The 24,337-nt window shown below is 44.2% G+C and overlaps 1 protein-coding gene across 3 annotated transcripts in view; it reads left to right on the top strand.

Moving 5' to 3' along the window:
• LOC139565918 (proton myo-inositol cotransporter-like) overlaps window positions 1-24,337 on the top strand; it is a 70,613-nt gene that overhangs the window by 27,954 nt on the left and 18,322 nt on the right. For all 3 annotated transcript variants that reach the window (XM_071386607.1, XM_071386606.1, XM_071386608.1), the window contains one exon: window positions 21,753-21,861. In XM_071386607.1, the coding sequence (XP_071242708.1) occupies window positions 21,753-21,861 (109 nt within the window). The remainder of the gene's footprint in view (window positions 1-21,752; window positions 21,862-24,337) is intronic.

Raw genomic sequence — 24,337 nt, 5'->3', positions numbered from 1 at the left:
CATTTCCATGACTTTCCATACCCTGGAAAGTCAGCAGGAGGGTTTTCAATTCGATCTTGAATGAGACGGGAAGTCAGTGCAGAGATGCCAGGATGGGGGTGATGTGATTATTTTAAATGTAACCTCTATGTAACTAGCCAAGTCAGTTAAGAACAAATTCTTATTTACAATGACGGCCTACCCTGGCCAAACCCGGACGACGCTGGGCCAATTGTGCGCCGCCCTATGGGACTCCCAATCACGGCCCGATCACAGCCTGGATTTGAGCTAGGGACTGTAGCGAGGCCTCTTGCACTGAGATGCAGTGCCTTAGACCACTGCGCCACTCGGGAGCCCAATGTGATGGTGTTTCCGCACTCTCATCAGGATCCTGGCAGCCCTGTTCTGGATGTATTGGAGCTTCTGGAGACTCCTGCCGGGGATGCCGATGAATAGTGCGTCGCAGTAGTACAGCATTGAGGAGATAAGGCATGGACGGGATTCTCTGCATCAGACTGAGTGAGGGTAGGATGGAGTTTGGCAATGTTCTTGAGGCGATAGAATGACGCTTTACACAGTTGTTTGATGTAGCTGTCAAAGGTAAGAGGGGAATCAAGTTTCAACATCCAGATTGGAAACTGAGTGGGAGAGAGCGATGTTCTGTCCTGCGATACTGTATAGATGTTACAGCTGTCAAAGGCTTTGTCTTTCAACTATATAATTAACTTATCTTCAACGGGTTTCTTGTCAGGCTCTGAGATAGCTTACTGCCTCCGAAATAATTGTCAGAGACTTTTTTTTTGCCAGTACAATTTAAACCTGATTTTTCAGCCATGAAGAAAATTATTTATCCTGTGCTTACCATCCACAGCAATTTTCCCCACCGCACAATCTCCCCATTTTATTCATAATTGCCATTTTAATCTCAATGGCTGCTGTGCTTTCAGGTAATTGAACGATGCAGTATGTCATTCATAATGAGCACAAGGTATGCTACTATATTTGTTATCTGCTCGCTGTACAAATTTACAATGAGGTTTTATGCAATATTCCTCTCTCTCTCTTTCTCTCTTTCTTTCTCTCTGCCATTCTCTCTTTCTCGCTCACTGATATGTGGGCAGAAGAAGCAGATGAGAGGTTCGAGGAGATATTACACAGATAGACATTCATCCCGGAGATAGAGAGTGTAGCACAAGTCACATGCCTCTTCTCCTGCTCCTCTTCTGCTTGATTCATCATTTACCGTTTTAAAATTTTATGGAATCTGTTGGTTGGTGCCTTAGATCTGATTAAATCATGTATCTGTTGGAACTTCGTTTATGGGGAAATGATGGGAATATACATTATATTTAGATTTGCATAATGGGAAATGAGGGAATACAAAAGAAGCACCTAGGATAATTTGGACTTTTATGAAATGTAGATGTTCAAATAGATTCCTTCAGTTATTAATGCCTGAAGATGGGATACATCTAAAATGGTACCCTATATAGCCTAAAAGGACTCTGGTGTTGTGAATAGAGTTCCATTTGGAACACAGACGTATACTCATTCACCCGTTGTATAGTCTTATTATTCTGTCATTTGGACTTAGGATGAGGCGTGTCGTGGTGTGTAACAGTCGAATGACACCCATGTTCATTTCCTAGCTTCGTTATCTGGAGACACGAGGGGATTTGCATTGTTATTTGAAATAAGGGCTAATTTAATATTAACATGCTAGCGGCATTATCTTCTAATTCAGCTCAGCTAATCGAGTTTTGAATGAATATTCCTTTTCTTCCACTCTCATTTATTCTGTTTTACTTTCAAGCCCAAGGGAAACAATTCAGAAACAAACTGAATTAGTTTATCTTGCTGAATATGTTTTCAACGATTTTACCCGTAAATATATTTGACCCGTGGATCCAACATTTTCACAGACATCAACTATTACCTACTTTATAATATTAGACGAGCTGGTATTGTACAGAGAGGGCCATTACATTCAACAAAGATCCCATTGAAGTCATGTAATGATGTAAAGGAAGCATTAGAGGAGAATGGAAGGCTCTGACAGGCTAGAGGACAGCTATTACAGATGATCTCTGTCATAGCAGATGAAAGCATGCTAGGTAAAGCCCCGCCTTATCTCAGCTCACTGGTGACCATAGCAGCACCCACCCGTAGCACGCGCTCCAGCAGGTATATTTCACTGGTCATCCCCAAAGCCAACTCCTCCTTTGACCGCCTTTCCTTCCAGTTCTCTGCTGCCAATGACTGGAACGAATTGCACAAATCACAGAAGCTGGAGTCTTATATCTCCCTCACTAATTTTAAGCATCAGCTGTCAGAACTGCTTACCGATCATTGCACCTGTACACAGCCCATCTGTAAATAGCCCACCCAACTACCTCATCCCCATATTGTTATTTTTTTCTTCTTCTCCTTTGCACAGTATCTCTACTTGCACATTCATCTTCTGCACATCTATCACCCAAGAGTTAATGCTAAATTGTAATTATTTTGCCACTATGGCCTATTTATTGCCTTACCTCCCTAATCTTACTACATTTGCACACACTGTATATAGATTTTTCTATTGTGTTATTGACTGTACGTTTGTTTATCCCATGTGTAACTCTGTGTTGTTTGTGTTGCACTGCTTTGCTTTATCTTGGCCAGGTCGCAATTGTAAATGAGAACTTGTTCTCAGCTGGCCTACCTGGTTAAATAAAGGTTAAATAAAAACATTATTTAAAAAAAAGCATAATGAGTGAAGACAGAGCAATACTCTCACTCTCCACCAGTCTGATACTGGCCCTCTTATAAGCTACTTCTCACACAATGTTCTCTTGTGATTTGAGGTCTGTGAAGTCTGAGGTCTCTGAAGCACAGGAACACAACCCTGTACATAATAGCCAACCAAGAACAACCTACGCACAAACCACTCGGTACTCAAATGGCTCCTAATAGACAAAGGTTATTAGCTCTTCATTGATCTCAGCACACTTACATCACAATGTTCATTATTGCTAAGTCACAAGAGAACATTGTGTGAGAAGTAATATCCAGAGTTGTAAATGATGCTGAAAAAAAGCAACAATGTTCTCTCTCTCTCTCTCTCTCTCTCTCTCTCTCTCTCTCTCTCTCTCTCTCTCTCTCTCTCTCTCTCTCTCTCTCTCTCTCTCGCTCTCTCTCTCGCTCTCTCTCTCAGCCATTTGGATCACATTTACAGAGCCATTTTTAGAAATCCAGGAGTTAGTTGTTAGGGGCTGTATCCCCCACCCTGGCAGAGCTCTCTCTCCACCATTTGCATTGGGGCATGTGTTAGTCTGGGAACCATGAATCTCAATGAGTGATTACATTTTTCCCCCAGACGAACCACATAATGGGCCCAGATATTATCCTCTACCTCTAGACTCCCAGCTCCTAGCCAGAGCAACAACGTAGGGGGCTGAGATGATTGGTTGAAACTGGATGTGTGGGTGTGTGTGTGTGTGTGTGCGTGCGTGCGTTGCTCATGTGTTTTTGGAACAGTTCACATGTGATCATGTAGTTTTTCCCTAAGGGTTCACATCGGGACGGAACTCTATGACGTTCTGTAGTTAGTGTTTGTCCCGTGTATGTGTACATGTATGTGAGTGAGGGTGGTGAGTGACGTATGTACTGTACAGTATGTTATGTCATTTCCTCCTGTCATATTGAAGGTAAACCACAGATGCGCTATAGCCCTGTGTGACGTCCCAGGTGTTTGAGAACAGCTGTGAGAGCTTTCAAGAGTCCTCATCCTACGACACACACACACACACACACACACACACACACACACACACACACACACACACACACACACACACACACACACACACACACACACACACACACACACACACACACACACCTCATCATACGGTACATTCTTCCCAATGGGAGCTCAACATACTGTAGCTCACTTCACAGTGATAAAGTATTTACACTCATTGACTGTAAATGTGGCACAGGAGCTTGACCAAAAAAGAACAGCTTTAAGCCAAATGTAGCCAACTCTGTGGTCTTCCATCTATGAGACATGAAAGGGACTGCAATTTTACTGACGCTACAATTTTCCCCGGTCACTTCTCTCTGTCTCGCTGTCTCTCTTTCTCTCTCTCTCGCTCTCTCTTTCTTTCTCTTTCTTATCTCCTCTCAGAAGTAACGTTCCTACTCTAAATGTTTGTTCTGTAGTGTGAGATGGTTCTACCCATACAGACAGAGGCTCAGCCGAACATAAGTTATTAAACATGTACCCAGACACAGCCCATGTCTGCTTTGATTGAATGGATCAATTTGACCATTGATTTTTGTCCTGTTTTTGTGGAGAAAATGCTTTGTTTTTTTGTCTTCTGAAAGCACCATCGAATCCCTTCTTTTAAAGGGTCCCAGGTGACTTTGTAGCAGACATCTTTTAGCAAGGTTTCAGTATCCTATCCTAAGAGATTCTGTTGTTGTGGTATACAAGCCTTTTTGTCAGGTTTCAAGGTTCTTCTTAATGAATAATGGGACTCAGTCATGAGGGAAAAAAGCTCTGATGAAAAGGCAATGTTTTTGTATTCACCAGCAAGGACAGAGGCATCACATTTAAAAGAGAGCTGAAGGCTATAGTTAGAAACAGATAAGATTAGTATTCCTGCAACATTATTTTGTTGAAATATAATTTAATCTCTGAGAAATGAAGCTACTTGATTGTACCCAATTGGCCATTATACTTTTTTGGATTCATATAATATTTTATAAATATAGTACCCAACATCTGATTTGGACCTTAGTCCTTTCTAATAATAATTAAGACATACGCAATCCCCAAAACATTGAAAAAGTCTCCCATGGACCCCCCCAGTCCCCACCCCAATCCTACCCAAATGGACAGTATACAATATCAGTTCTCTATGTCTGAGAAGTAGTATGAAGCTGTGGCTTGGAGTATTGTTTCTTCATATGCATTCCCTGTTAATCTGGTGATGGTTATTTTCCTCCGTTCAGAGAAATGAGTCATTGAAGTTGTTTGCATTGTTTCCCATAAACAGTGTGATAGTACTGGGTGCCGCTGTTTATGCTATACTGCCCTACATTGATGCTTTCAAATCTAATGTTATCAAACACACACTGAGCTCCGGTCAGCCTGATTCTCTGGAGGTGGTTGGGGTGGTGAGAGAGGAGAGAGCGAGAGGATGGATTTTTTTATAATGTGAGGAAGACATACTGTAGAAGGTTGGGGGGTTGTGAGGCTCTTTTTTGACACAGAAACTGAGAGCGAGAGAGTTTGTGTATGTGTGTGCGTGAATGTTTGCAGCAGAGTCAGTCGGCGCTTATCTTAATCAGTAGTATTACCTGTTAGTCTTTTGTTGTTTAGCTACATAACTATTCACCATTAGATGCATCCATTGCCAAAGACTCCTGCTTTACTTTAAACTAATGATCTCCATAGATGATCAAGTGAGAGAGGAGTGAGAGAGGACATAGAGAGAAAGAGACATATACGTGAGAGAGAGAGATAGAGAACAAAAGCAAAAGAGAACAAGAGAAAGAGAGAGAGAGAAAAAGAGAGAGAGCGATAGGAGAGATAAAGAGAGAAGGATAGAGAGAGTAAGAGGAAGAGCAAGAGGGAGCTAGAGAGAGAGAGACAGAAATGTATTGTGAGAGAGAAGGATAACGAAATAAAGAGAGAGAGAGACCGATAGGAAACGGCAGAAGAGAGAAATGGAGAGGAGAGACGGCGAGCATAGAGAGAGAGCGAGAGAGAAGGAGAGAGAAAGAGAGCAAGAGAAAGAGAGGTAGAGAGAGAGCAAAGGAGATCAAAACTTTCAACACTTCCAGTCGCCTGCAGGTTTTAGGCTGTTTATTAATTTTGAATAAGGCTGCTAGTGCAAAGGCCTAGATGTGATCTATGCACACGGAGAAGAGAGAAGAGTCTGCTCAACTCAGAGAGTATTTCGGGGCTCTGTAATTTGAATGTGTAAATATGTGATCATTATTTGCTATACTGTAGGTGCAAAACTATATACACAGACCAAGACACTGCCTTTACATATTTCTATAGTGTCAGATTGTTCGAGCTGTCTTCAAATACACATTGTAGAACTCCTCTTAGATTTTTAGTATGGTGAGCCTTTGCATTGTACTTACTGTTTAGGGTTGTGTATCTCTCCCCATATCAATCATTTTCTCTGTGTGTGTGTGTGTGTGTGTGTTTGTGTGAGCATGTGTGTGTTAATGTGCATATATGTGCATGTGTCCTATCTTCCTCTTCTCTCTCCTCTCTCCCATTATCAGCCTGCTCCCCGAAGTCTCCGATGTTGGACAATATGCTTCTGTTCGCTGCTTCCTTATCCCCCTCTCTCTATCTCTGCTCCTCTGTGTTATATAAATGCCATTGCCCATCCCTTAATGTGTCAGTTTACTCTCATCTTATAGAGGAAGCCTAACTGAGCTGGACTATGCGTCATCTATGCGCACACATACAGTAATGCTATATGCAGCCTGCCCTCCCACTGCTATATGCTCAATATGAATGCTCAATGTTAATGTAATTATGACGGTCCACAGGTGGGCTAGAGGAACGTGTTATCATTTCAGTGAATGAATGATCATGGATGAAGGGAGATGGGAATACCGAATGTAATCTTAAGCTCTGAAATGCAGTAAACGTACACTGAAAAGCTTGCGTAACTGTTAAATAATACAAGTACTAAATCTGAGCTAGAGAGTGGATACGTTTGAAAAATGCCTCCCTCCTGTCTCCTGGCGATCTGTGTGAAATGTGATCTAACTCTCACCAGTCTCCCCTTTTGCACTCTTACATAACCTGGAAAAGATGTCAGATCTCTTAACACTTCAACCTTTCAACCTCAAAGGGAAATCCTATGTAACTGTAGCCCTCTGCTCTCTCCATGCACGATGAAATTACACGGAGATAAGCTCTCTCGTCTAATTTATCAATTGATCAATGAGATTGTTTGTTGCTTTTGTTTTATTTGCCTGTTTGCACTGGGAGGTTTTAAAACGGCATCAGGCACTGACATCGCCAACTCTTTTTGCTTCAAAGTAAAGTCATGTCCTCTACTCCTCTGTCATCCTGATTGTGTTCTTGTCTTCTGTTCTTCTGTTCTCTCCTCCTTCGTATTAAACTGTATATCAGTGTCTCATGAGAAGACAGCAGAGTGTTATTGACCGTAACTCAGTGTCAGTGTTTGTTCTTCTGTAAAGCCAAACGCTATGGAACGGAACAGAACAGGCCTGATCATAAAAGGATGGATCACTAGATCTGTGTCTCACAGACCGGACAGCAGGGATCTCACACAGGGATAGGTTCACAGACAAAAGGACAACGTCAGGGAACCGATAGTCCAGACAGACTAGGAGAATTGGGCAAACTGTACGTGTGTGTGTGTGTGTGTGTGTGTGTGTGTGTGTGTGTGTGTGTGTGTGTGTGTGTGTGTGTGTGTGTGTGTGTGTGTGTGCGCGTGCGTGCGTGTGTGTGCGTGTGTGTATTCAGACCCCTTGACTTTTTCCACATTTTGTTAGGTTACAGCCTTATTCTAAAATTGATTAAATCATTTTCCCCCCTCATCCATCCACACACAATACCACATAATGATGAAACAAAAACAGATTTTTTGTTGCTAATTTATTATTAAAAAAACCTGAAATATCACATTTACATATGTATTCAGACCCTTTACTCAGTACTTGTTGAAGCACCTTTGTAAGCGATTACAGCCTCGAGTCTTCTTGCGTATGACGCTACAAGCTTGGCACACTTGTATTTGGGGAGTTTCTCCCATTCTTCTCTGCAGATCCTTTCAAGCTCTGACAGGTTGGATGGGGAGCATCGCTGCACAGCTATTTTCAGGTCTCTCCAGAGATGTTCGATCAGGTTCAAGTCCGGGCTCTGGTTGGACCATTCAAGGACATTCAGAGACTTGTCCTGAAGCCACTCCTGCGTTGTCTTGGCTGTGTGCTTAGGGTCGTTGTCCTGTTGGAAGGTGAACCTTTGTCCCAGTCTGAGGTCCTGAGCCATCTGGAGCAGGTTATCATCAAGAATCTCTCTGTACTTTGCTCCGTTCATCTTTGCCTCGATCTTGACTAGTCTCCCAGTCCCTGCCGCAGAAAAACATCTCCACACCATGATACTGCCACCACCACGCTTCACCGAAGGGATGGTGCCAGGTTTCCTCCAGACATGACGCTTGGCATCCAGGTCAAAGAGTTCAGTCTTGGTTTCATCAGACCAGAGAATCTTGTTTCTCATGGCCTAAGAGTCTTTAGGTGCCTTTTGGCAAACTCCAAGAGGGTTGTCATGTGCCTTTTACTGTGGAGTGGCTTCCGTCTGGCCACTCTACCATGAAGGTCTAATTGGTGGAGTGCTGCAGAGATGGTTTTGCTTCTGGATATCAGGATAAGGTAAGACCCAGATACAGACCGTGTCGAAGTAACAATGTTTATTACAGCAACAGAGGCAAAGGTACAGGAACAGGTCAGGTCAGGCAGAGGTCGGTAATCCAGATAGGGGCAAAGGTACAGGATAGCAGGCAGGCTTAGGATCAGGGGCAGGCAGAGTGGTCAGGCGGGCGGGTTCAGGGTCAGGACAGGCAAGGGTAAAAAAAAACAGGAGGGTTGTCACGTCCTGACCATAGTTCTTATGTGTGTTGCTTGTTTTAGAGTTGGTCAGGACGTGAGCTGGGTGGGCATTCTATGTTGTGTGTCTAGTTTGTCTGTTTCTGTGTTCAGCCTGATATGGTTCTCAATCAGAGGCAGCTGTCAATCGTTGTCCCTGATTGAGAATCTTGTTTTGTGTTGGGGATTGTGGGTGGTTGTCTTCTGTCTTTGTGTTCTGCACCAGATAGGACTGTCTCGGTTTTCACATTTGTTATTTTGTATTTTGTATAGTGTTCACGTTATTGTCTCTTCTTTATTAAATCATGTTGAACACTAGCCGCGCTGCATTTTGGTCCTCTCCTTCACCCCAGGAAGAAAGCCGTTACAAGGGTGAGAAAAAGAGTGTCTGGGAAAAGACAGGAGCTGACAGGACAAATGCTGGTAAGCTTGACAAACAAGACGAACTGGCAACAGACAAACATTAAACAAGGGTAAAAGTACACAGGGGATAATGGGGAAGATGGGCGACCCCTGGAGGGGGTGGAGACAAGTACAAAGACAGGTGAAACAGATCAGGGCGTGACACTGGAAGGTTCTCCTATCTCCACAGAGGAACTTTAGAGCTCTGTCAGAGTGACCATCGAGTTATTGGTCATCTCCCTGACCAAGGCCCTTCTCCCCTGACTACTCAGTTTGGCCGGGCCGCCAGCTCTAGGAAGAGTCTTTATGGTTCCAAACTTCTTCCATTTAAGAATGATTGAGGCCACTGTGTTCTTGGGGACTTAAGATGATGCAGAATTTTTTTTGTATCCTTCCCCAGATCTGTGCCTCGACACAATATTGTCTCGGAGCACTACGGACAATTTCTTCGACCTCATGGCTTGGTTTTGTTATGACATGCATTGTCAACTGTGGGACCTTATATCGACAGGTGTTTGCCTTTCCAAATCATGTCCAATCAATTTTATTTACAATTGGTGGACTCCAATCAAGTTGTAGAAACATCTCAAGGATGATTAATGGAAACAGGATGCACCTGAGCTCAGTTTCGAGTCATTGCAAAGGGTCTGAATACTTATAAGGTATTTCATTTTTAATTAAAATATATATATACACTGCTCAAAAAAATAAAGGGAACACTTAAACAACACAATGTAACTCCAAGTCAATCACACTTCTGTGAAATCAAACTGTCCACTTAGGAAGCAACACTGATTGACAATACATTTCACATGCTGTTGTGCAAATGGAATAGACAAAAGGTGGAAATTATAGGCAATTAGCAAGACACCCCCAATAAAGGAGTGATTCTGCAGGTGGTGACCACAGACCACTTCTCAGTTCCTATGCTTCCTGGCTGATGTTTTGGTCACTTTTGAATGCTGGCGGTGCTCTCACTCAAGTGGTAGCAGGAGACGGAGTCTACAACCCACACAAGTGGCTCAGGTAGTGCAGCTCATCCAGGATGGCACATCAATGCGAGCTGTGGCAAGAAGGTTTGCTGTGTCTGTCAGCGTAGTGTCCAGAGCATGGAGGCGCTACCAGGAGACAGGCCAGTACATCAGGAGACGTGGAGGAGGCCGTAGGAGGGCAACAACCCAGCAGCAGGACCGCTACCTCCGCTTTTGAGCAGGAGGAGCACTGCCAGAGCCCTGCAAAATGACCTCCAGCAGGCCACAAATGTGCATGTGTCTGCTCAAACGGTCAGAAACAGACTCCATGAGGGTGGTATGAGGGCCCGACGTCCACAGGTGGGGCTTGTGCTTACAGCCCAACACCGTACAGGACGTTTGGCATTTGCCAGAGAACACCAAGATTGGCAAATTCGCCACTGGCGCCCTGTGCTCTTCACAGATGAAAGCAGGTTCACACTGAGCACATGAGCACCTGTGACAGACGTGACAGAGTCTGGAGACGCCGTGGAGAACGTTCTGCTGCCTGCAACATCCTCCAGCATGACCGGTTTGGCGGTGGGTCAGTCATGGTGTGGGGTGGCATTTCTTTGTGGGGCCGCACAGCCCTCCATGTGCTCGCCAGAGGTAGCCTGGCTGCCATTAGGTACCGAGATGAGATCCTCAGAGCCCTTGTGAGACCATATGCTGACACATGCACATTTGCGGCCTGCTGGAGGTCATTTTGCAGGGCTCTGGCAGTGCTCCTCCTGCTCAAAGGCGGAGGTAGCGGTCCTGCTGCTGGGTCCATTGCTCGCTTCATTAAGTTCCTTGGGTTGACTTCTGTCTGTCCCTAACCTAATCAAACTATCTATTGACGACAGAGGATGGCATTCCACAACCTTACACATGACTTACGAATCAATAAAAAGATAGGGACATTAATCTCCATTGCTTATCAGTAGCTGGATTGGAATCTTAATCAGTATACTGAAAAGTTTAATCCTTCTCAAAGGAACGTAATATAATCAACATGTTGTCAAACGTCTCTGTCTCTTTCCCTCACTCACTCTCCCCTCCCCCTATCCCTTCATCCCTCTTTCTCTTGTTCCCTTTCTCCCTCTCTTCCTCCCCCACATTCCCTCTTTGTCTCTCTCCATCTATTTCCTTGCTCACTCTCTCTCTCTCTCTCTCTCTCTCTCTCTCTCTCTCTCTCTCTCTCTCTCTCTCTCTCTCTCTCTCTCTCTCTCTCTCTCTCTGTCTCTCTCTCTCTCCCTTTTGGCACTGTGGCTACATTCATCCTGTCACTCTCCGTTGAGTAGCCTAAGACAGGCAGTGAGAGAGAGGATGGTTTTAATGAAATGTTTCCACTGTAGTAATCAAACAGTGACGGGTGCCTGTGCAGAAGGTTCCATGAGAGAACAACTAGGAACCATTTCTGGGTTATTTGATGTGCAGAACAAAACATCCCACTTAATGAAGCCATCGCTATACCAACATTGGAAAATTCACTCTAATTGGAGTCGCTTGGGTGTTTCCCTGGCGAAGGTTGCCATGGGGAAATGATATAATTGGGGATTCCATTGGTGGATATCAAAGGGGAGAAGATATCGCTCTCATTAAGACCCCATAACACTGGCCTCATCTGACTGTACACTAATTAGGTTTTAATTCAGCTGTGTGTAGTGTGTTTCCTTTGTACTGGATGGCTACTGCACTCTGATGGTTTGATATGAGTAATATGGATTGAAATTAAAGAGAGGAGCAGTATCTTTGTGGTAGACTTTTAAAGGATAGGTGGTGTGTGTATAATGGCTAAAACGGCCTTTATGGTTAGAGCATTACTTGGACTGACAGACCGCCGTGAACCAACGGGGACAGATAGAGATACATCGGAAGCTAAACTCACTCAAATGAACACTGCATTACGATGGAAAGCACATTCTATCCCTGTTCCCTTCTTTCCACCCTCCAGTTTTTTTTTCAATCCCTTTGGCACTCATTTCAGAACCTTGTGGTCATTTTTCAAAACTCTAGACACAAAACTCAAAACAGCCATCACATGTAACACATTGGCTGTCCAATGTTCAAAATATTGCATTGTGCGTTCAAATCTTTAAAGAAACCTTGCACTTGCAGAGTCAATGTTTCAAATAACTAATTTATCATGAAATACCATCGGAACATTAATTTAGATCACCCACACACAAGATACCGATAGTTTCACTGTGTAGTTGTTCGTACAATCATTAAATGTTGTAGTACAAAATATTGTGATACCTGTTTTGTTATGCTACTACACGTAAATACATCACTGTAAAAGGACTAGTAAAGAGAATACTGCAGACACAGTGGAATCATTGAACAAAATCTGAAATGTATTGATGAAATACAATACAATCACTCATAGGTTTCTTTGAATCAAAGCGAAAATAATTAGCTACAAAAAAAGAAAGAACTACTGTACTTCTATATTTCCCTCAACCCTGTCTTGTGGATTTGGCCATGGGTTCTCATCCACATCACAAATGTTTTCATTAGCCAAACATCTTGGGAAGAATCTTCGGGCATGGCGAATCCAGGCCTGACACTGGTCTGCCGTGATGTCATTGCATGCGTCATCCATGGTCTGGAGAAGGGTGGCTTGTTCGTGAGGGCGCCTATCATATATCTTCCACCTCCGTGGAGAAAAATTCCTCAAACGGGTTTTAAGAAAGGAGAGTACGGGGGTAAGTACAGGGTGGTAAATTGTGGATGGGCCTGAAACCATGCTTGCACCATTTGAGCATGGTGGAACCTGACATTATCCCACACAATGACATAGGTCATGCCATCAGCTCTACAGACCAGATTTAGCCCATCAAGGAAGGTTACATTCGAACAGCGAATCATGTGGCTGCCTGCAACTTAATATATAGAGTAGAGAGCTTTAGTTGTTGTTCGACCTAACATCAGAACGGGCAAGATGCGTAATCTAAGCAACTTTGACCGTGGTATGATTGTTGATGCCACACATGGTGATTCCAGCATCTCAGAAACAGCGGCCTTCCTGGGATTTTTATGCACTACAGTCTCTAGAGTTTACAGAGAATGGTGCGATAAACAAAACACATTCAGTGAGCGGCAATTCTGTGGGCAAAAACACCTTGTTAATGAGAGAGATCAGAGGAGAATGTCCAGACTTATTCAAGCTAACAGAAAGGCCACAAATGCTCAGCTTTTTAAAACAGTGGTGTGCAGAAGGGCATCTCTTAACGTACAACACAGTGAATAATTCAGGCTGTTGTGGAGGCAAAAGGGGGTCCTACCCAGTACTAGATAGGTGAACCTAATAAAGTGGCCGGTGAGTGTACAGTAATGTCAAATCTGAAAACATAGTCTGGGAAAGTGGTACATGGGACCATAGAAACAGTGTCTGATAAAGAATGATGATGAAATATTACATCCATAGATAATGTAGTCCAATTGGTTCATGTTCCACAGTAATTGGTGTCAATGGATCTCGTTATCCTGAAACTTTCATGATCTTAACATGGAATATTGTTTGTCAGTTTCCATAAAACTATGCATTAAGAGTAATGCAACAGTTACTCGTCATTTTGAGCAGTTGTATCAATTGATAGTTAGATCATTGTAATGAAATGAATAGGCAGTCATCTCAGATGTAATGTGTGAATTACATTTTGAAATGGTGGTACTTTGATGTTAAGTTGTGTCATTTTGAACAGGTGATTTTAGTTCAATGAACAAATGATCTTATCTTTATGTGTATTGTATCCAAGCAATTGGGAAAAGTGTTAGAGTTTTGTGTCTATAGTTTTGAAAAACGACATCAAGGTTCCGAAATTAGGGCCAAAGTGATTGTAAAAAACTGTAATGTAGGGTTCATTTGAGTGAGTATAGCTTCCCATTTATCTCTATCTGTCCCTCGCCCTGCTATTCCCCTCTCCCCCCTCTATCTGTCTCTCTCCCTCTCTATCATCTCTGTCTGTCTGTGTGTGTGTGTGTGTGTGTGTGTGTGTGTGTGTGTGTGTGTGTGTGTGTGTGTGTGTGTGTGTGTGTGTGTGTGTGTGTGTGTGTGTGTGTGTGTGTGTGTGTGTGTGTGTGTGTGTGTGTGTGTGTGTGTGTGTGTGTGTGTGTGTGTACTCGTGTGTACTCGTGTGTACTCGTGTGTACTCGTGTGTACTCGTGTGTGCTCGTGTGTATGTGTGTGCCCGTGTCTCTGCCTGACGAAAATTTCGCTCAAACAGAAGGGGAAACTAACAGAGTCACTGACCAACAACCAAAACCAAACAGGTGTGGTTTTAGGAAGACACTCATGGTGGTGTACACTGAAAGTTGACTAGCAACAACAACTGGAACCTTAAAGCCTGCCCAAGAAGAGGCAAACAAAAGAAAAAAAAACACAAAACTTAAAGACAACAAGCAAACCAAAATCAGATAAATGATTGTTTGTCAAGAATCAAAATAGGCAGTGCCAACTAAAGGTGCTAACCCTCTGCATCTATCAAGACAGCTGGAGCACTGGGCCAGTTAAATAGCACCTGACAACCAGCACAGGTGTAACACATACTAACTATGAGATGACACCAATCGGTGCTATACTGTACGTGCTAAAGTCCAACCTCAAAACATAAATGGAAAAACCAAAGCCTGTAACACCGTCCCCCTTAAGACAACAAATATGTCCTATATTTTCTTAAGACAAGTTTGCTCACCACCAACAGAAAACAACTTCCACTTCACAACATGATCAACTTAAATGCGTCGCCTTCTCCAATGTAAACATGGAGTCCACTGGGTGTCAACAATTAAATGTAAGACAAAACACTATTGGCATTCTCTCAACCAGTTTCACCTGGAATGCTTTTCCAACAGTCTTGAAGGAGTTCCCACGTATGCGGATTACTTGTTGGCGGCTTTTCCTTCACTCTGCGGTCCAACTCATCCCAAACCATCTCAATTGGGTTGAGGTCGGATGATTGTAAAAGCCAGGTCATCTGATGCAGCACTCCATCACTCTCATTCTTGGTCAAATAGCACTTACACAGCCTGGAGGTGTGTTGGGTCATTGTCCTGTTGAAAAACAAATGATAGTCCCTCTAAGCGCAAACCAGCTGGGATGGCATATCGCTGCAGAATGCTGTGGTGGCCACGCTGGTTAAGTGTGCCTTGAATTCTAAATAAATCATGACCGTGTCACCAGCAAGCACCATCACACCTCCTCTATGCTTCACTGTGGGAACCACACATGCAGAGATCATCTGTTTACCTACTCTGCGTCTCACAAAGACACGGCGGTTGGAACCAAAAATCTCAAATGTGGACTCATCAGACCAAAGGACAGATTTCCACCGGTCTAATGTCCATTGCTCGTGTTTCTTGGCCCAAGCAAGTCTGTTCTTCTTATTGGTGTCCTTTAGTAGTTTTTTTCACAGCAATTTGACCTTGAAGGCCTGATTCATGCAGTCTCTTCTGAACAGTTGTTGTTGAGATGTGTCTGTTACTTGAACTCTGTGAAGCATTTATTTGGGCTGAAATCTGAGGCTGGTAACTCTAATGAACTTATCCTCTGCAGCAGAGGTAACTCTGGGTCTTCCATTCCTGTGGCGGTCCTCATGAAAGCTAGTTTCATCATAGCGCTTGATGGTTTTTGCAACTGCACTTGTGTTTTGTTTGCCATAATATGGACTTGGTCTTTTACCAAATAGGGCTCTCTTCTGTATACCACCCATACTGTACCTTGTCACAACACAACTGATTGGCTCAAATGCATTAAGAAGGAAATGAATTCCACAAATTAACTTTTAACACGGCACACCTGTTATTTGAAATGCATTCCAGGTGACTACCTCATGAATCTGGTTGAGAGAATGCCAAGAGTGTGCAAAGCTGTCATCAAGGCAAAGGGTGTCTACTTTGAAGAATCTCAAATCTCAAATATATTTTGATTTTATAAAAAATGTTGGGTTACTATGTGATTCCATATGTGTTATTTCATAGTTTTGATGTCTTCACTATTATTCTACAATGTAGAAAATAGTAAAAATAAAGAAAAATCCTTGAGTGAGTAGGTGTGTCCAAACCTTTGACTGCTACTGTATATATATAAATTATGTTCTTATTTATAGATGCCTAACTCTCACAAGTTTAAAAAAACAATACAGAACGTGCAGTCAAAATAAATTGTGAGCCAGGGAAACACACTAGCTAAACGCAAAACACAAAACGTATTGACTGCCCACCCTTGAGACACAATCAGTAACCAAGTTGTCCTTACCACGGACACGTCTGATTTCAAGGGGAAACTCCTGCTATATCCACAGTAACTTTCCTCCCGTGATTTTCCTCATTGGAATTGCCTCAGGGAAACGAGTTGCAGTGCACATGATGGTTAAGTGAAACTGGTTACCACTCTTGGCTTTGGGCAAAGGACCAACACAGTCCACCAGAACCCTGCTGAAATGTTTGTCAAAGCAGGAATAGGCTGCAAAGGTGCAACCGGCACAGCTTGGTTTGGTTTTCCCGTCCGCTGGCAAACAAGATTTACAGTAAGACACAACATCCTGTTTCAGACCAGTGTGGCGACTGAATCAGAATTAGTTGGGTAACATAGATAAGATCTTTTATTTGCATAATATGCTTATGTGAAATACTTGTCATTAGAATGTTTCCCTTTGGACTATAGGGTTGGAAGTTGCACTTTTCCCTTCTCAGCTAGGGAAAAGTCACTTGGGGCCCAGAGAGGGTAGAGATCAGAATGGAACATTGTCTTCATATGTGAATGTATCTGTTAAACCATGTGAAGTGATGGCGTGATTAAGGGGGAACCAGTTAGTTGTCTCCACAATGTCTGTACGCCAGTCACTCCCTTCTTTTCCCATTGGGGGGAGGAGTATGGCAGTGTCTGGAACTATTGTATATCCCCTCTGATGTTGCACTTATCTTGAGATAGTATATGACCTAGAAGTCACTCCCCTCAGTGTGCTTGTCCAGGAGTGGGGAGAAGAGGGGGTTTACTTGAGATGGGAGAATATAATTGTTGACAATTGAGTTATGCCTTGGATGAGGTAATGTTTTGGTACTATGAAGTACCAGGAACGAGATTAGAACCTCGTCTTAGAGATCAAACTGAACAATCATTTATAGTTAATGCTATCTGGCTATGGCATACTCCTTTCTGAAGTAAAAGGCCCTTTGTGAAGTTTTCCTAAGATCTGTGGTTCGTCATGTAATTTGAGAGGGGCGTATCTTGGCTATAAAAGATCTTGGTATTCTTTTGTAGGCACTCTCAGAATTCATTATAGACACTGAATTGATCTGAGAGTCAAAGGGCGATTTTAAAGCTCACATACGTATTATTAAAGATTACATTTAAGTATAACTCTGACTGGTGTGTGGTTTATAACTCTCCTCATTTGGTAATACAGGAAATTGCCACGACACCAGACCAGAAGAAGTTATGCACGATACGGTCATATGTCTTATTGACCCCAAGATGGCCTGCCATACTACCATCGTGAGCCAAGCTCAGTATCTCTTGTCGAAGCATACCTGGAACGACAATTTGAGATACACTGGGCCAGTTATCCTGCCCAGAAGTGGTGCAAGTGTAACGGATGTGAAATGTCTAGCTAGTTAGCGGGTACGCGCTAGTAGCGTTTCAATCAGTTACGTCACTTGCTCTGAAACCTAGATGTAGTGTTGCCCCTTGCTCTGCAAGGGCTGCGGCTTTTGTGGAGCGATGGGTAACGACGCTTCGTGGGTGTCAGTTGTTGATGTGGGCAGAGGGTCCCTGGTTCGCGCCTGAGGTCGGGGTGAGGGGACGTACTAAAGTTAAACTGTTACATTGATGCTGTTGACCCGGATCACTGGTTGCTGCGGAAAAGGAGGAGGTTGAAAGGGGGGTGGGTGTAACGGATGTGAAATGGATAGCTAGTTAGCGGGTACGCGCTAGTAGCGTTTCAATCAGTTACGTCACTTGCTCTGAAACCTAGATGTAGTGTTGCCCCTTGCTCTGCAATGGCCGCGGCCTTTGTGGAGCGATGGGTAACGATGCTTCGTGGGCGACCGTTGTTGATGTGTGCAGAAGGTCCCTGGTTTGCGCCCGGGTATGGGCGAGGGGACGGTCTAAAGTTATACTGTTACACAAGGTTGCCATATCCTCATTAGAACACCATCTCTGTCAAAGTAACCCACACAAACTTCATCAACTCCTCCTCTGGACATATCTCATCAAAAAGAGAGATATCAGCTGCTTCCTAGACATCGAAGTATCAACTCCAGGAACCCTTTCTTCCTTCAGCGGTCCTACAAACTCACTGATGTTTGGGGTTTTCAAAGGAGAGGTCAACTCAGGAGGTTTACTGAAATCAGGATCACCCATAAACGTCTCGGACAGATCAACCATGGTGGGATCGCTGACATCCTCTTCAACACTTGACTTGCTCCCGGTGACTTTTCTAGACATAGCATGTGTAACGGCACACGCTGGGAACCCTCTAGGGTACTGATAACCCATCAGGTTCCTCTACTCTAGGTTCCTTACAGGACAGGATTTGGCACAACCTTCCCTCCAGCCAAATAGTTTCCCAAAATGAATGATGCCCCCTTCACCGGTTGGCTAGGCCAATGGAACCAGAAATAACATCAGACTCGAGTTCCACGTTATACAAAGAAACTTCCATGCAACCCATTTCCATGCCTTGTACTAACACACTGTAACCAGTTGCTGAAGTGTCAGACAAAGGCAAAACATCCTCCAAAATGAAGGACTGGGCTGCCCCAGTGTCTCGCAGTATCTTCACCGGCTGCTTAATAGCATCGCCACTGCAGAGACACAAACCCGTCTGAAACAAAGGGTTCATACACATCCAAAATGTTGTTTAGGACATACCCCAATCCCAACCAGAGACTTAATGGGCCGTAATGCTCCCACAAGAAGAAGTGTTTTTTTTCTCTCTATCGTATTTGATCATTTTTTCTATTTCAACTTAGGACAATGAGAGGCAGTGTGTCCTTTCTCATGGCAGTAATAACAAACTGCCGGATGCGAAAAACCAGTTTTCCGTTGATCTTTATCTTTGGGCACTCGCAGTAGGAGGTGACTTCTCTGGATTGGGAAAGCAACTGGGTGCTTTGTTGGTGAAGGTAGTTTTATGTGTCAACACAAACTCATCTGCAAGGACTGCAGCTTTCTCAAGAGTGAGATCCTTGTGGTCATAAATGTAGGTCGCAACCCTTTCATGAAGGCAAGGCTTGAACTGTTTGAGAAGTATGAGTCCTCTTGAGAACCACACCGCCGATCAAAAATACATGTTTGTTTCCTTGCGAACTCAACATGGCTTTGTGATTCTGTCTTTCATAATTTACGGAACTGTTGTCTGTATGCCTCTGGGACCAACTCGCAAGCCCGAAGAATAGCAGCTTTAACAGTGTCATAATCTGAACTCTGGTCAAGGGACAAAGTGGCGTACACTTTCTGAGCTTTTCCCACAAGAACACTTTGGAGGAGCAGTGACCAAATCTCACGGCCATTTTAGGGATGTGGCAATCCGCTCAAACAGAGTAAAATACACACCCACCTCCTTTTCGTTGAAAGGCGGTACAAGCAGGCTGTTCCAACCAAGATCAAACTCTGTTGAGGGTGCAGGATGGCCTGACTGGATTCGGAGCGCTTCCAGATCCATCATTCTTATTCTTGTTCTAGTCTAGCCACACGTTCTCGTTCTTGTTGTTTGGCTGTACGCTCATCTTGTTTTGCCCTGTGCTCCAACTCTTCATTTATGTTGATCCAATCTCTCCTCGCGTTCTCTTTCCTTGTGCCCGAGCTCTAATTTCTGTTGTTCAAGCTCACATTTTTGTTGCTCCAACTTTGCCTTTAGTTCTAACTCCGTTTGTTGCACGTCTACAGGATTTACTTTGCTACCGGTAGCGTCCTATTCATCAGCCTCTCTCTCTGGAAGGATTTCTTCCTCCACTAAAGCAGTACCGATGAACGCTTTAACTACAGCTTTTGGATCGCAAGATGCCACCTTAATGTCATAATGCTTTGAAATGACGAGCAGATTCGCCTTTGTACATTGACAGTATCTAGCATCTCCCATGTAAGGTTTTCCACAATTGCTTCCAACTTAAAATCCATGGCTTTATTTTTTATTTTATTAGCCTGTGTGTTTATGCAACTTTCCCAATCGTATAACCCCTCAAGGTGAATGTCAGTGACAGAAACTCTACCACAAAAGTGTATTTTGAACACTCAAATATCTGGGCACAGCAGAGCTTCAGAGTAGGTGACTAGAGCGACTACCATACTCATGGGAAACAAGATCCCGGACGAGCCCCCATTTTGTTACGTTCCCCCTTTTGTTTGAGCGACATTTTTGATTTTCTTGCTGCGGAATATGAATGTATGCACAAGCAGCATGTGTTTGTGTTCATCAGTCTGTGTGTGTGTTTGTGCGTCTCTGTGAAGTTAGCGCTTCATTCATTAACACACCCATAACCTAGGTCAGTTGGTCCACGGGCGATCTGTCTGTCCATGTCTCAGGATCTGAGCTGCAGCTAATCAGCTCTCTGTCCTCTGGTATTGTCTCCTGGGGGGCCGTTCAATCCTGCCTCTACAATGTTAGCGCTCTGCAAATTGTTGATTCTCATAAACGCATCACTTCCTCTCAGTTTCTGATGGCTGCATTTGTAACCTGGCAGCTCATGTCCACACTCACTTTACTCACGCAGTCGATAAACACAAACACACAGTCCAAGTCAACATTCACTCCCGTCAGCTAGTAATAATAATGTGTACCGGTAACATTTGGAGACTTCCATGACGGTTTATGATATCTTTATATTATTTTGTGATACACACGATATGAACAGATCTCTCTCTATATTGATTAATAACATAGCTAAGCTTATGAGGCATAAGAGACATCCATACATGCATTCAAAGATAATGACAGCAGTAATAGTCAGAAAGCGTTGTGCTGGGAAGAACAGCGTGATTTGATTGGTCCCCCCGGTGAGTGTAGCTGGGTGCAGAGTGGCTCGGTCAGTGTTGATTGGTTCTCGGGAGAGCCTGCTGTGACTGGTCCTGGGGAGAGTGTTTTCTGTTTCAGTGGGGCGCTGTCCGGTAGCTGTGCGCGCGTGTGTGTGTGTGTGTGTGTGTGTGTGTGTGTGTGTGTGTGTGTGTGTGTGTGTGTGTGTGTGTGTGTGTGTGTGTGTGTGTGTGTGTGTGTGTGTGTGTGTGTGTGTGTGTTCAGCCTGTCTGGGAGCTAAAGGAGCTCTTCCCAGCCCAGCGAGCATCCACCCACTCACAGCTGCTCCCCTCCAACACTGTGTGTATTTGTGTGTGTTTTTGTCTGTGTTTGTCAGTGTAACTGTGTCTGCGTGTGTGTCCATATTTGTCCATTATTGTGTGCGTTTGATATCTCAGTGGATTAAGTCAGTCAGTCAGTCAGTGTGTGAGTCTCTTTATCAAAGCTCTGCATACCTGTCCAGACGTTCTGTCCTATTATGACTGCTTCTCCCTGGAGTTTCTGTTTGAAGGTCTCAGCTATAAGCCTGCTGGCTTCTGCTGCTGCCTCAGACACAACTTTACTTTCAGACCGAACAGAACTAACTTCAGCCACTTGTTGGTATCGCTGTTGGCCTGTTTCGTGTGTGTTGTGTTTGTCCATTGATAGGCTGATGATGATCAAAAGGTCTATTCTATCCTCTGCTCCTGCGTGTGTGTGTGTGTTTGTGTGTGTGTGTGTGTGTGTCCAGATGGCCCTGTGATCTGGAGGATGCTGACCTACCCCCCCACACGGAGAGCACTCCTGGTGGGATGTGGACTACAGATGTTCCAACAGCTCTCTGGGATCAACACCGTCATGTGAGTACACAGCCTTTAGTATCTTGGTGGCCTTAGCGGCCCCTGCACGTTGACTATGGTACTGGCACTGATCTGTATATACTTGCATTCTCGTGTTTCTTTATCGTATCTTCGTATTCCTTGTGGTTTTTTTCTGCACTGTTGGGAAAGAGCTCGCAAGTAAACATTTCACTGTACTGTTTTATGCCTGTGGTGTCCTGTACACATGGCGAATAACTTTGAAACTTGAAACTTGTTGGTTGGATTTTCCACATGAAGGAGATTTTTCTTATTTAACTCTGCATGTTGGGAAAGAGCAAGTCAGCATTTTACTGATGTTGTACTTGGCGCATGTGACAAATAAAATGTGATTTTGATTTGATTTGATTTTGTGGGTGAGGCCCTGTTTATAGACTAGCGTCCTGTCCAGGGGATGTACTTGTACATCCAGCTGCCTCACGCTACAGAAACAGGCTCCTATGCGCCGTTTCGGCTCCCACAAACCAAGGCTCTTGTGCAAGTTCGGTGGACTAACATGCCTGAGCTACAGCTCAGTGAGGTAACATGGTTTTGATTAAGCCACATTCATATTTACAAGATCAACACCGTCATTGCGAGTGATACGGTAACCTTTAGCTTAGTGGGCTTACACGGCCCTCCGACTCATGTCGAATACCAGTTCAGAGGTCCAGTCAACACTTCGACAATTACATGCAGGATCATGTGCTGTAAAGGACATAGTTCACAGTGCCACACCTGTGTGATTGATAAGCGACCGTGGTAACCTACATTATACAATTTTTGGGGGTGTATCAAATGGTTTTCTTTCACATAACACTTTGTCTATTGCTGTTAAAGCTTTGTGCACTTTTATGCACTTTTCAGGGTCAATCGCTCGCTAAATTTCCTTTGTGCCTGTAAGGTGCTAAACCATTGAATCTTTATTTCCATCTCAAGTGAGATTGCATCGTCTAGCTTTCTCTCATCCCCCTGAGCTCAAGCATATTCTGGGCATTGTAAACAATCTTGCAATATGTGCTGTTGCTAAGCAACCGCCCGAGGTGAGAGGAATAGGACGAGTGGGTGTGCGTGGGTGTCGGTTTGGTTCGGTGTGCGTGCGCACTAGCGTGTGTTTGTGTGTGCGTACGTGCGTGTGGGTGGGTGATAACCAAGGTTTTACGTTTGTGTGTGTACGCGTGTGTGTGTGAGTCTGTTAAGGTAGCTTGCGTGTGTTTTGGGCCGTTGCTGTATTTACCTCTCCCTCTGGTAATTTGTAAAGCCACAGGTGGTGGCAGAGACAGCCGAGTGACAACAAATCAGGTTGATGGGTTGTCTGTCTCAGTGGGATCCGACGTGGGGCACATGCCTATGTGTCACTCCCTCCTCACCAGCCCCAGCCCCAGCCCCAGCCCAGATAGGTTCAATGGTTCAGGGCAGTCACACAGAGACACTCACTGTTTCCCTGCCCAGCCCAAGATTGTCTCAGCTGCCTAAGGAGTATATGGAGAGACAGTCGCTCATCCTTTGTCCTGTCTGTGTCACTCACCCGTACTCTGCCCAGCCCTCAAATGAGACAACGGGATTCCTCTTCCTAAGACGCTTTGGAAGAGTTTCATTTGGTATGAATCCTGTCACTCACTCTGAGTACCTCTTTCTTCGTTCAGACCCTGTCGTGAAGAGATGACTCTAAATGCTGTTGCACATTCCGCCCAACACCCCAGCTTCGATTCCTCTCGGACTCTCTCGTAGACACAAGCATGCACGTATGCACAGTACACACAGACGTTGTTGTGAACTGAACTCAGAGTGCTGTTGGATTGACGATGTGTTGATCCATATCTCTCAAGAACTAAAGGTCTCCCGGGACATGTGCTGATTGGATGGCAGTTTGAGATATTGATTTGTTTGGGATACGTTTGTGGTTCCTTGCAGGCCTCTCTCTCTCTCTCTCTCTCTCTCTGGCTCTGCCCGTCTGTCTGTCTGTCACTGTGAGCCACAATGAGGAAAAATGATGAACTAGCCTGTCTTGTCAGTGAGGATGTGTCCTCTTCTTATTAGATCTGGAATCATAACGATTAGCCACATTATCCGGCACGTAAAGGTCACTGTAAGAGAGAGAGGGAGGTAAAGAAGGAGGGAGCGAGGTGGAGGGAGGTAGAGAGAGGCAGGCAGGCAGACAAGACAGACAGAATAGAGAGTGAGGTGATTAAGAAATTGACAGAGAGAGAGGGGGAGATAAAGGGAAAGAGAGAGAATTAATGAGAGAATGAGGGGCCGAGAGGGAAGGTCATCTGTCTGTTTCTCCTCTGCCAGCAGTTAAGCCTGAGAGTACAGCGAGAGCCTACTAATCCTGTCTGGCAGACTAGCAGAGGCCACAGGTGTTGTTGATCCATCCATAATAGACAATGTCTATTAGTGACGATGTCACTGAACATTGGGCATGTTTTACTCTGGTCTCAACATGATGCTCATGTCCACAGATAACCTGATTACTTAC

The sequence above is a fragment of the Salvelinus alpinus genome, chromosome 37 (genome assembly GCF_045679555.1).
Source record: "Salvelinus alpinus chromosome 37, SLU_Salpinus.1, whole genome shotgun sequence".
NCBI lineage: Eukaryota > Metazoa > Chordata > Actinopteri > Salmoniformes > Salmonidae > Salvelinus > Salvelinus alpinus.
Note: the sequence above shows the minus strand (reverse complement) of the source record. Positions and strands in the feature narration are given on the sequence as shown.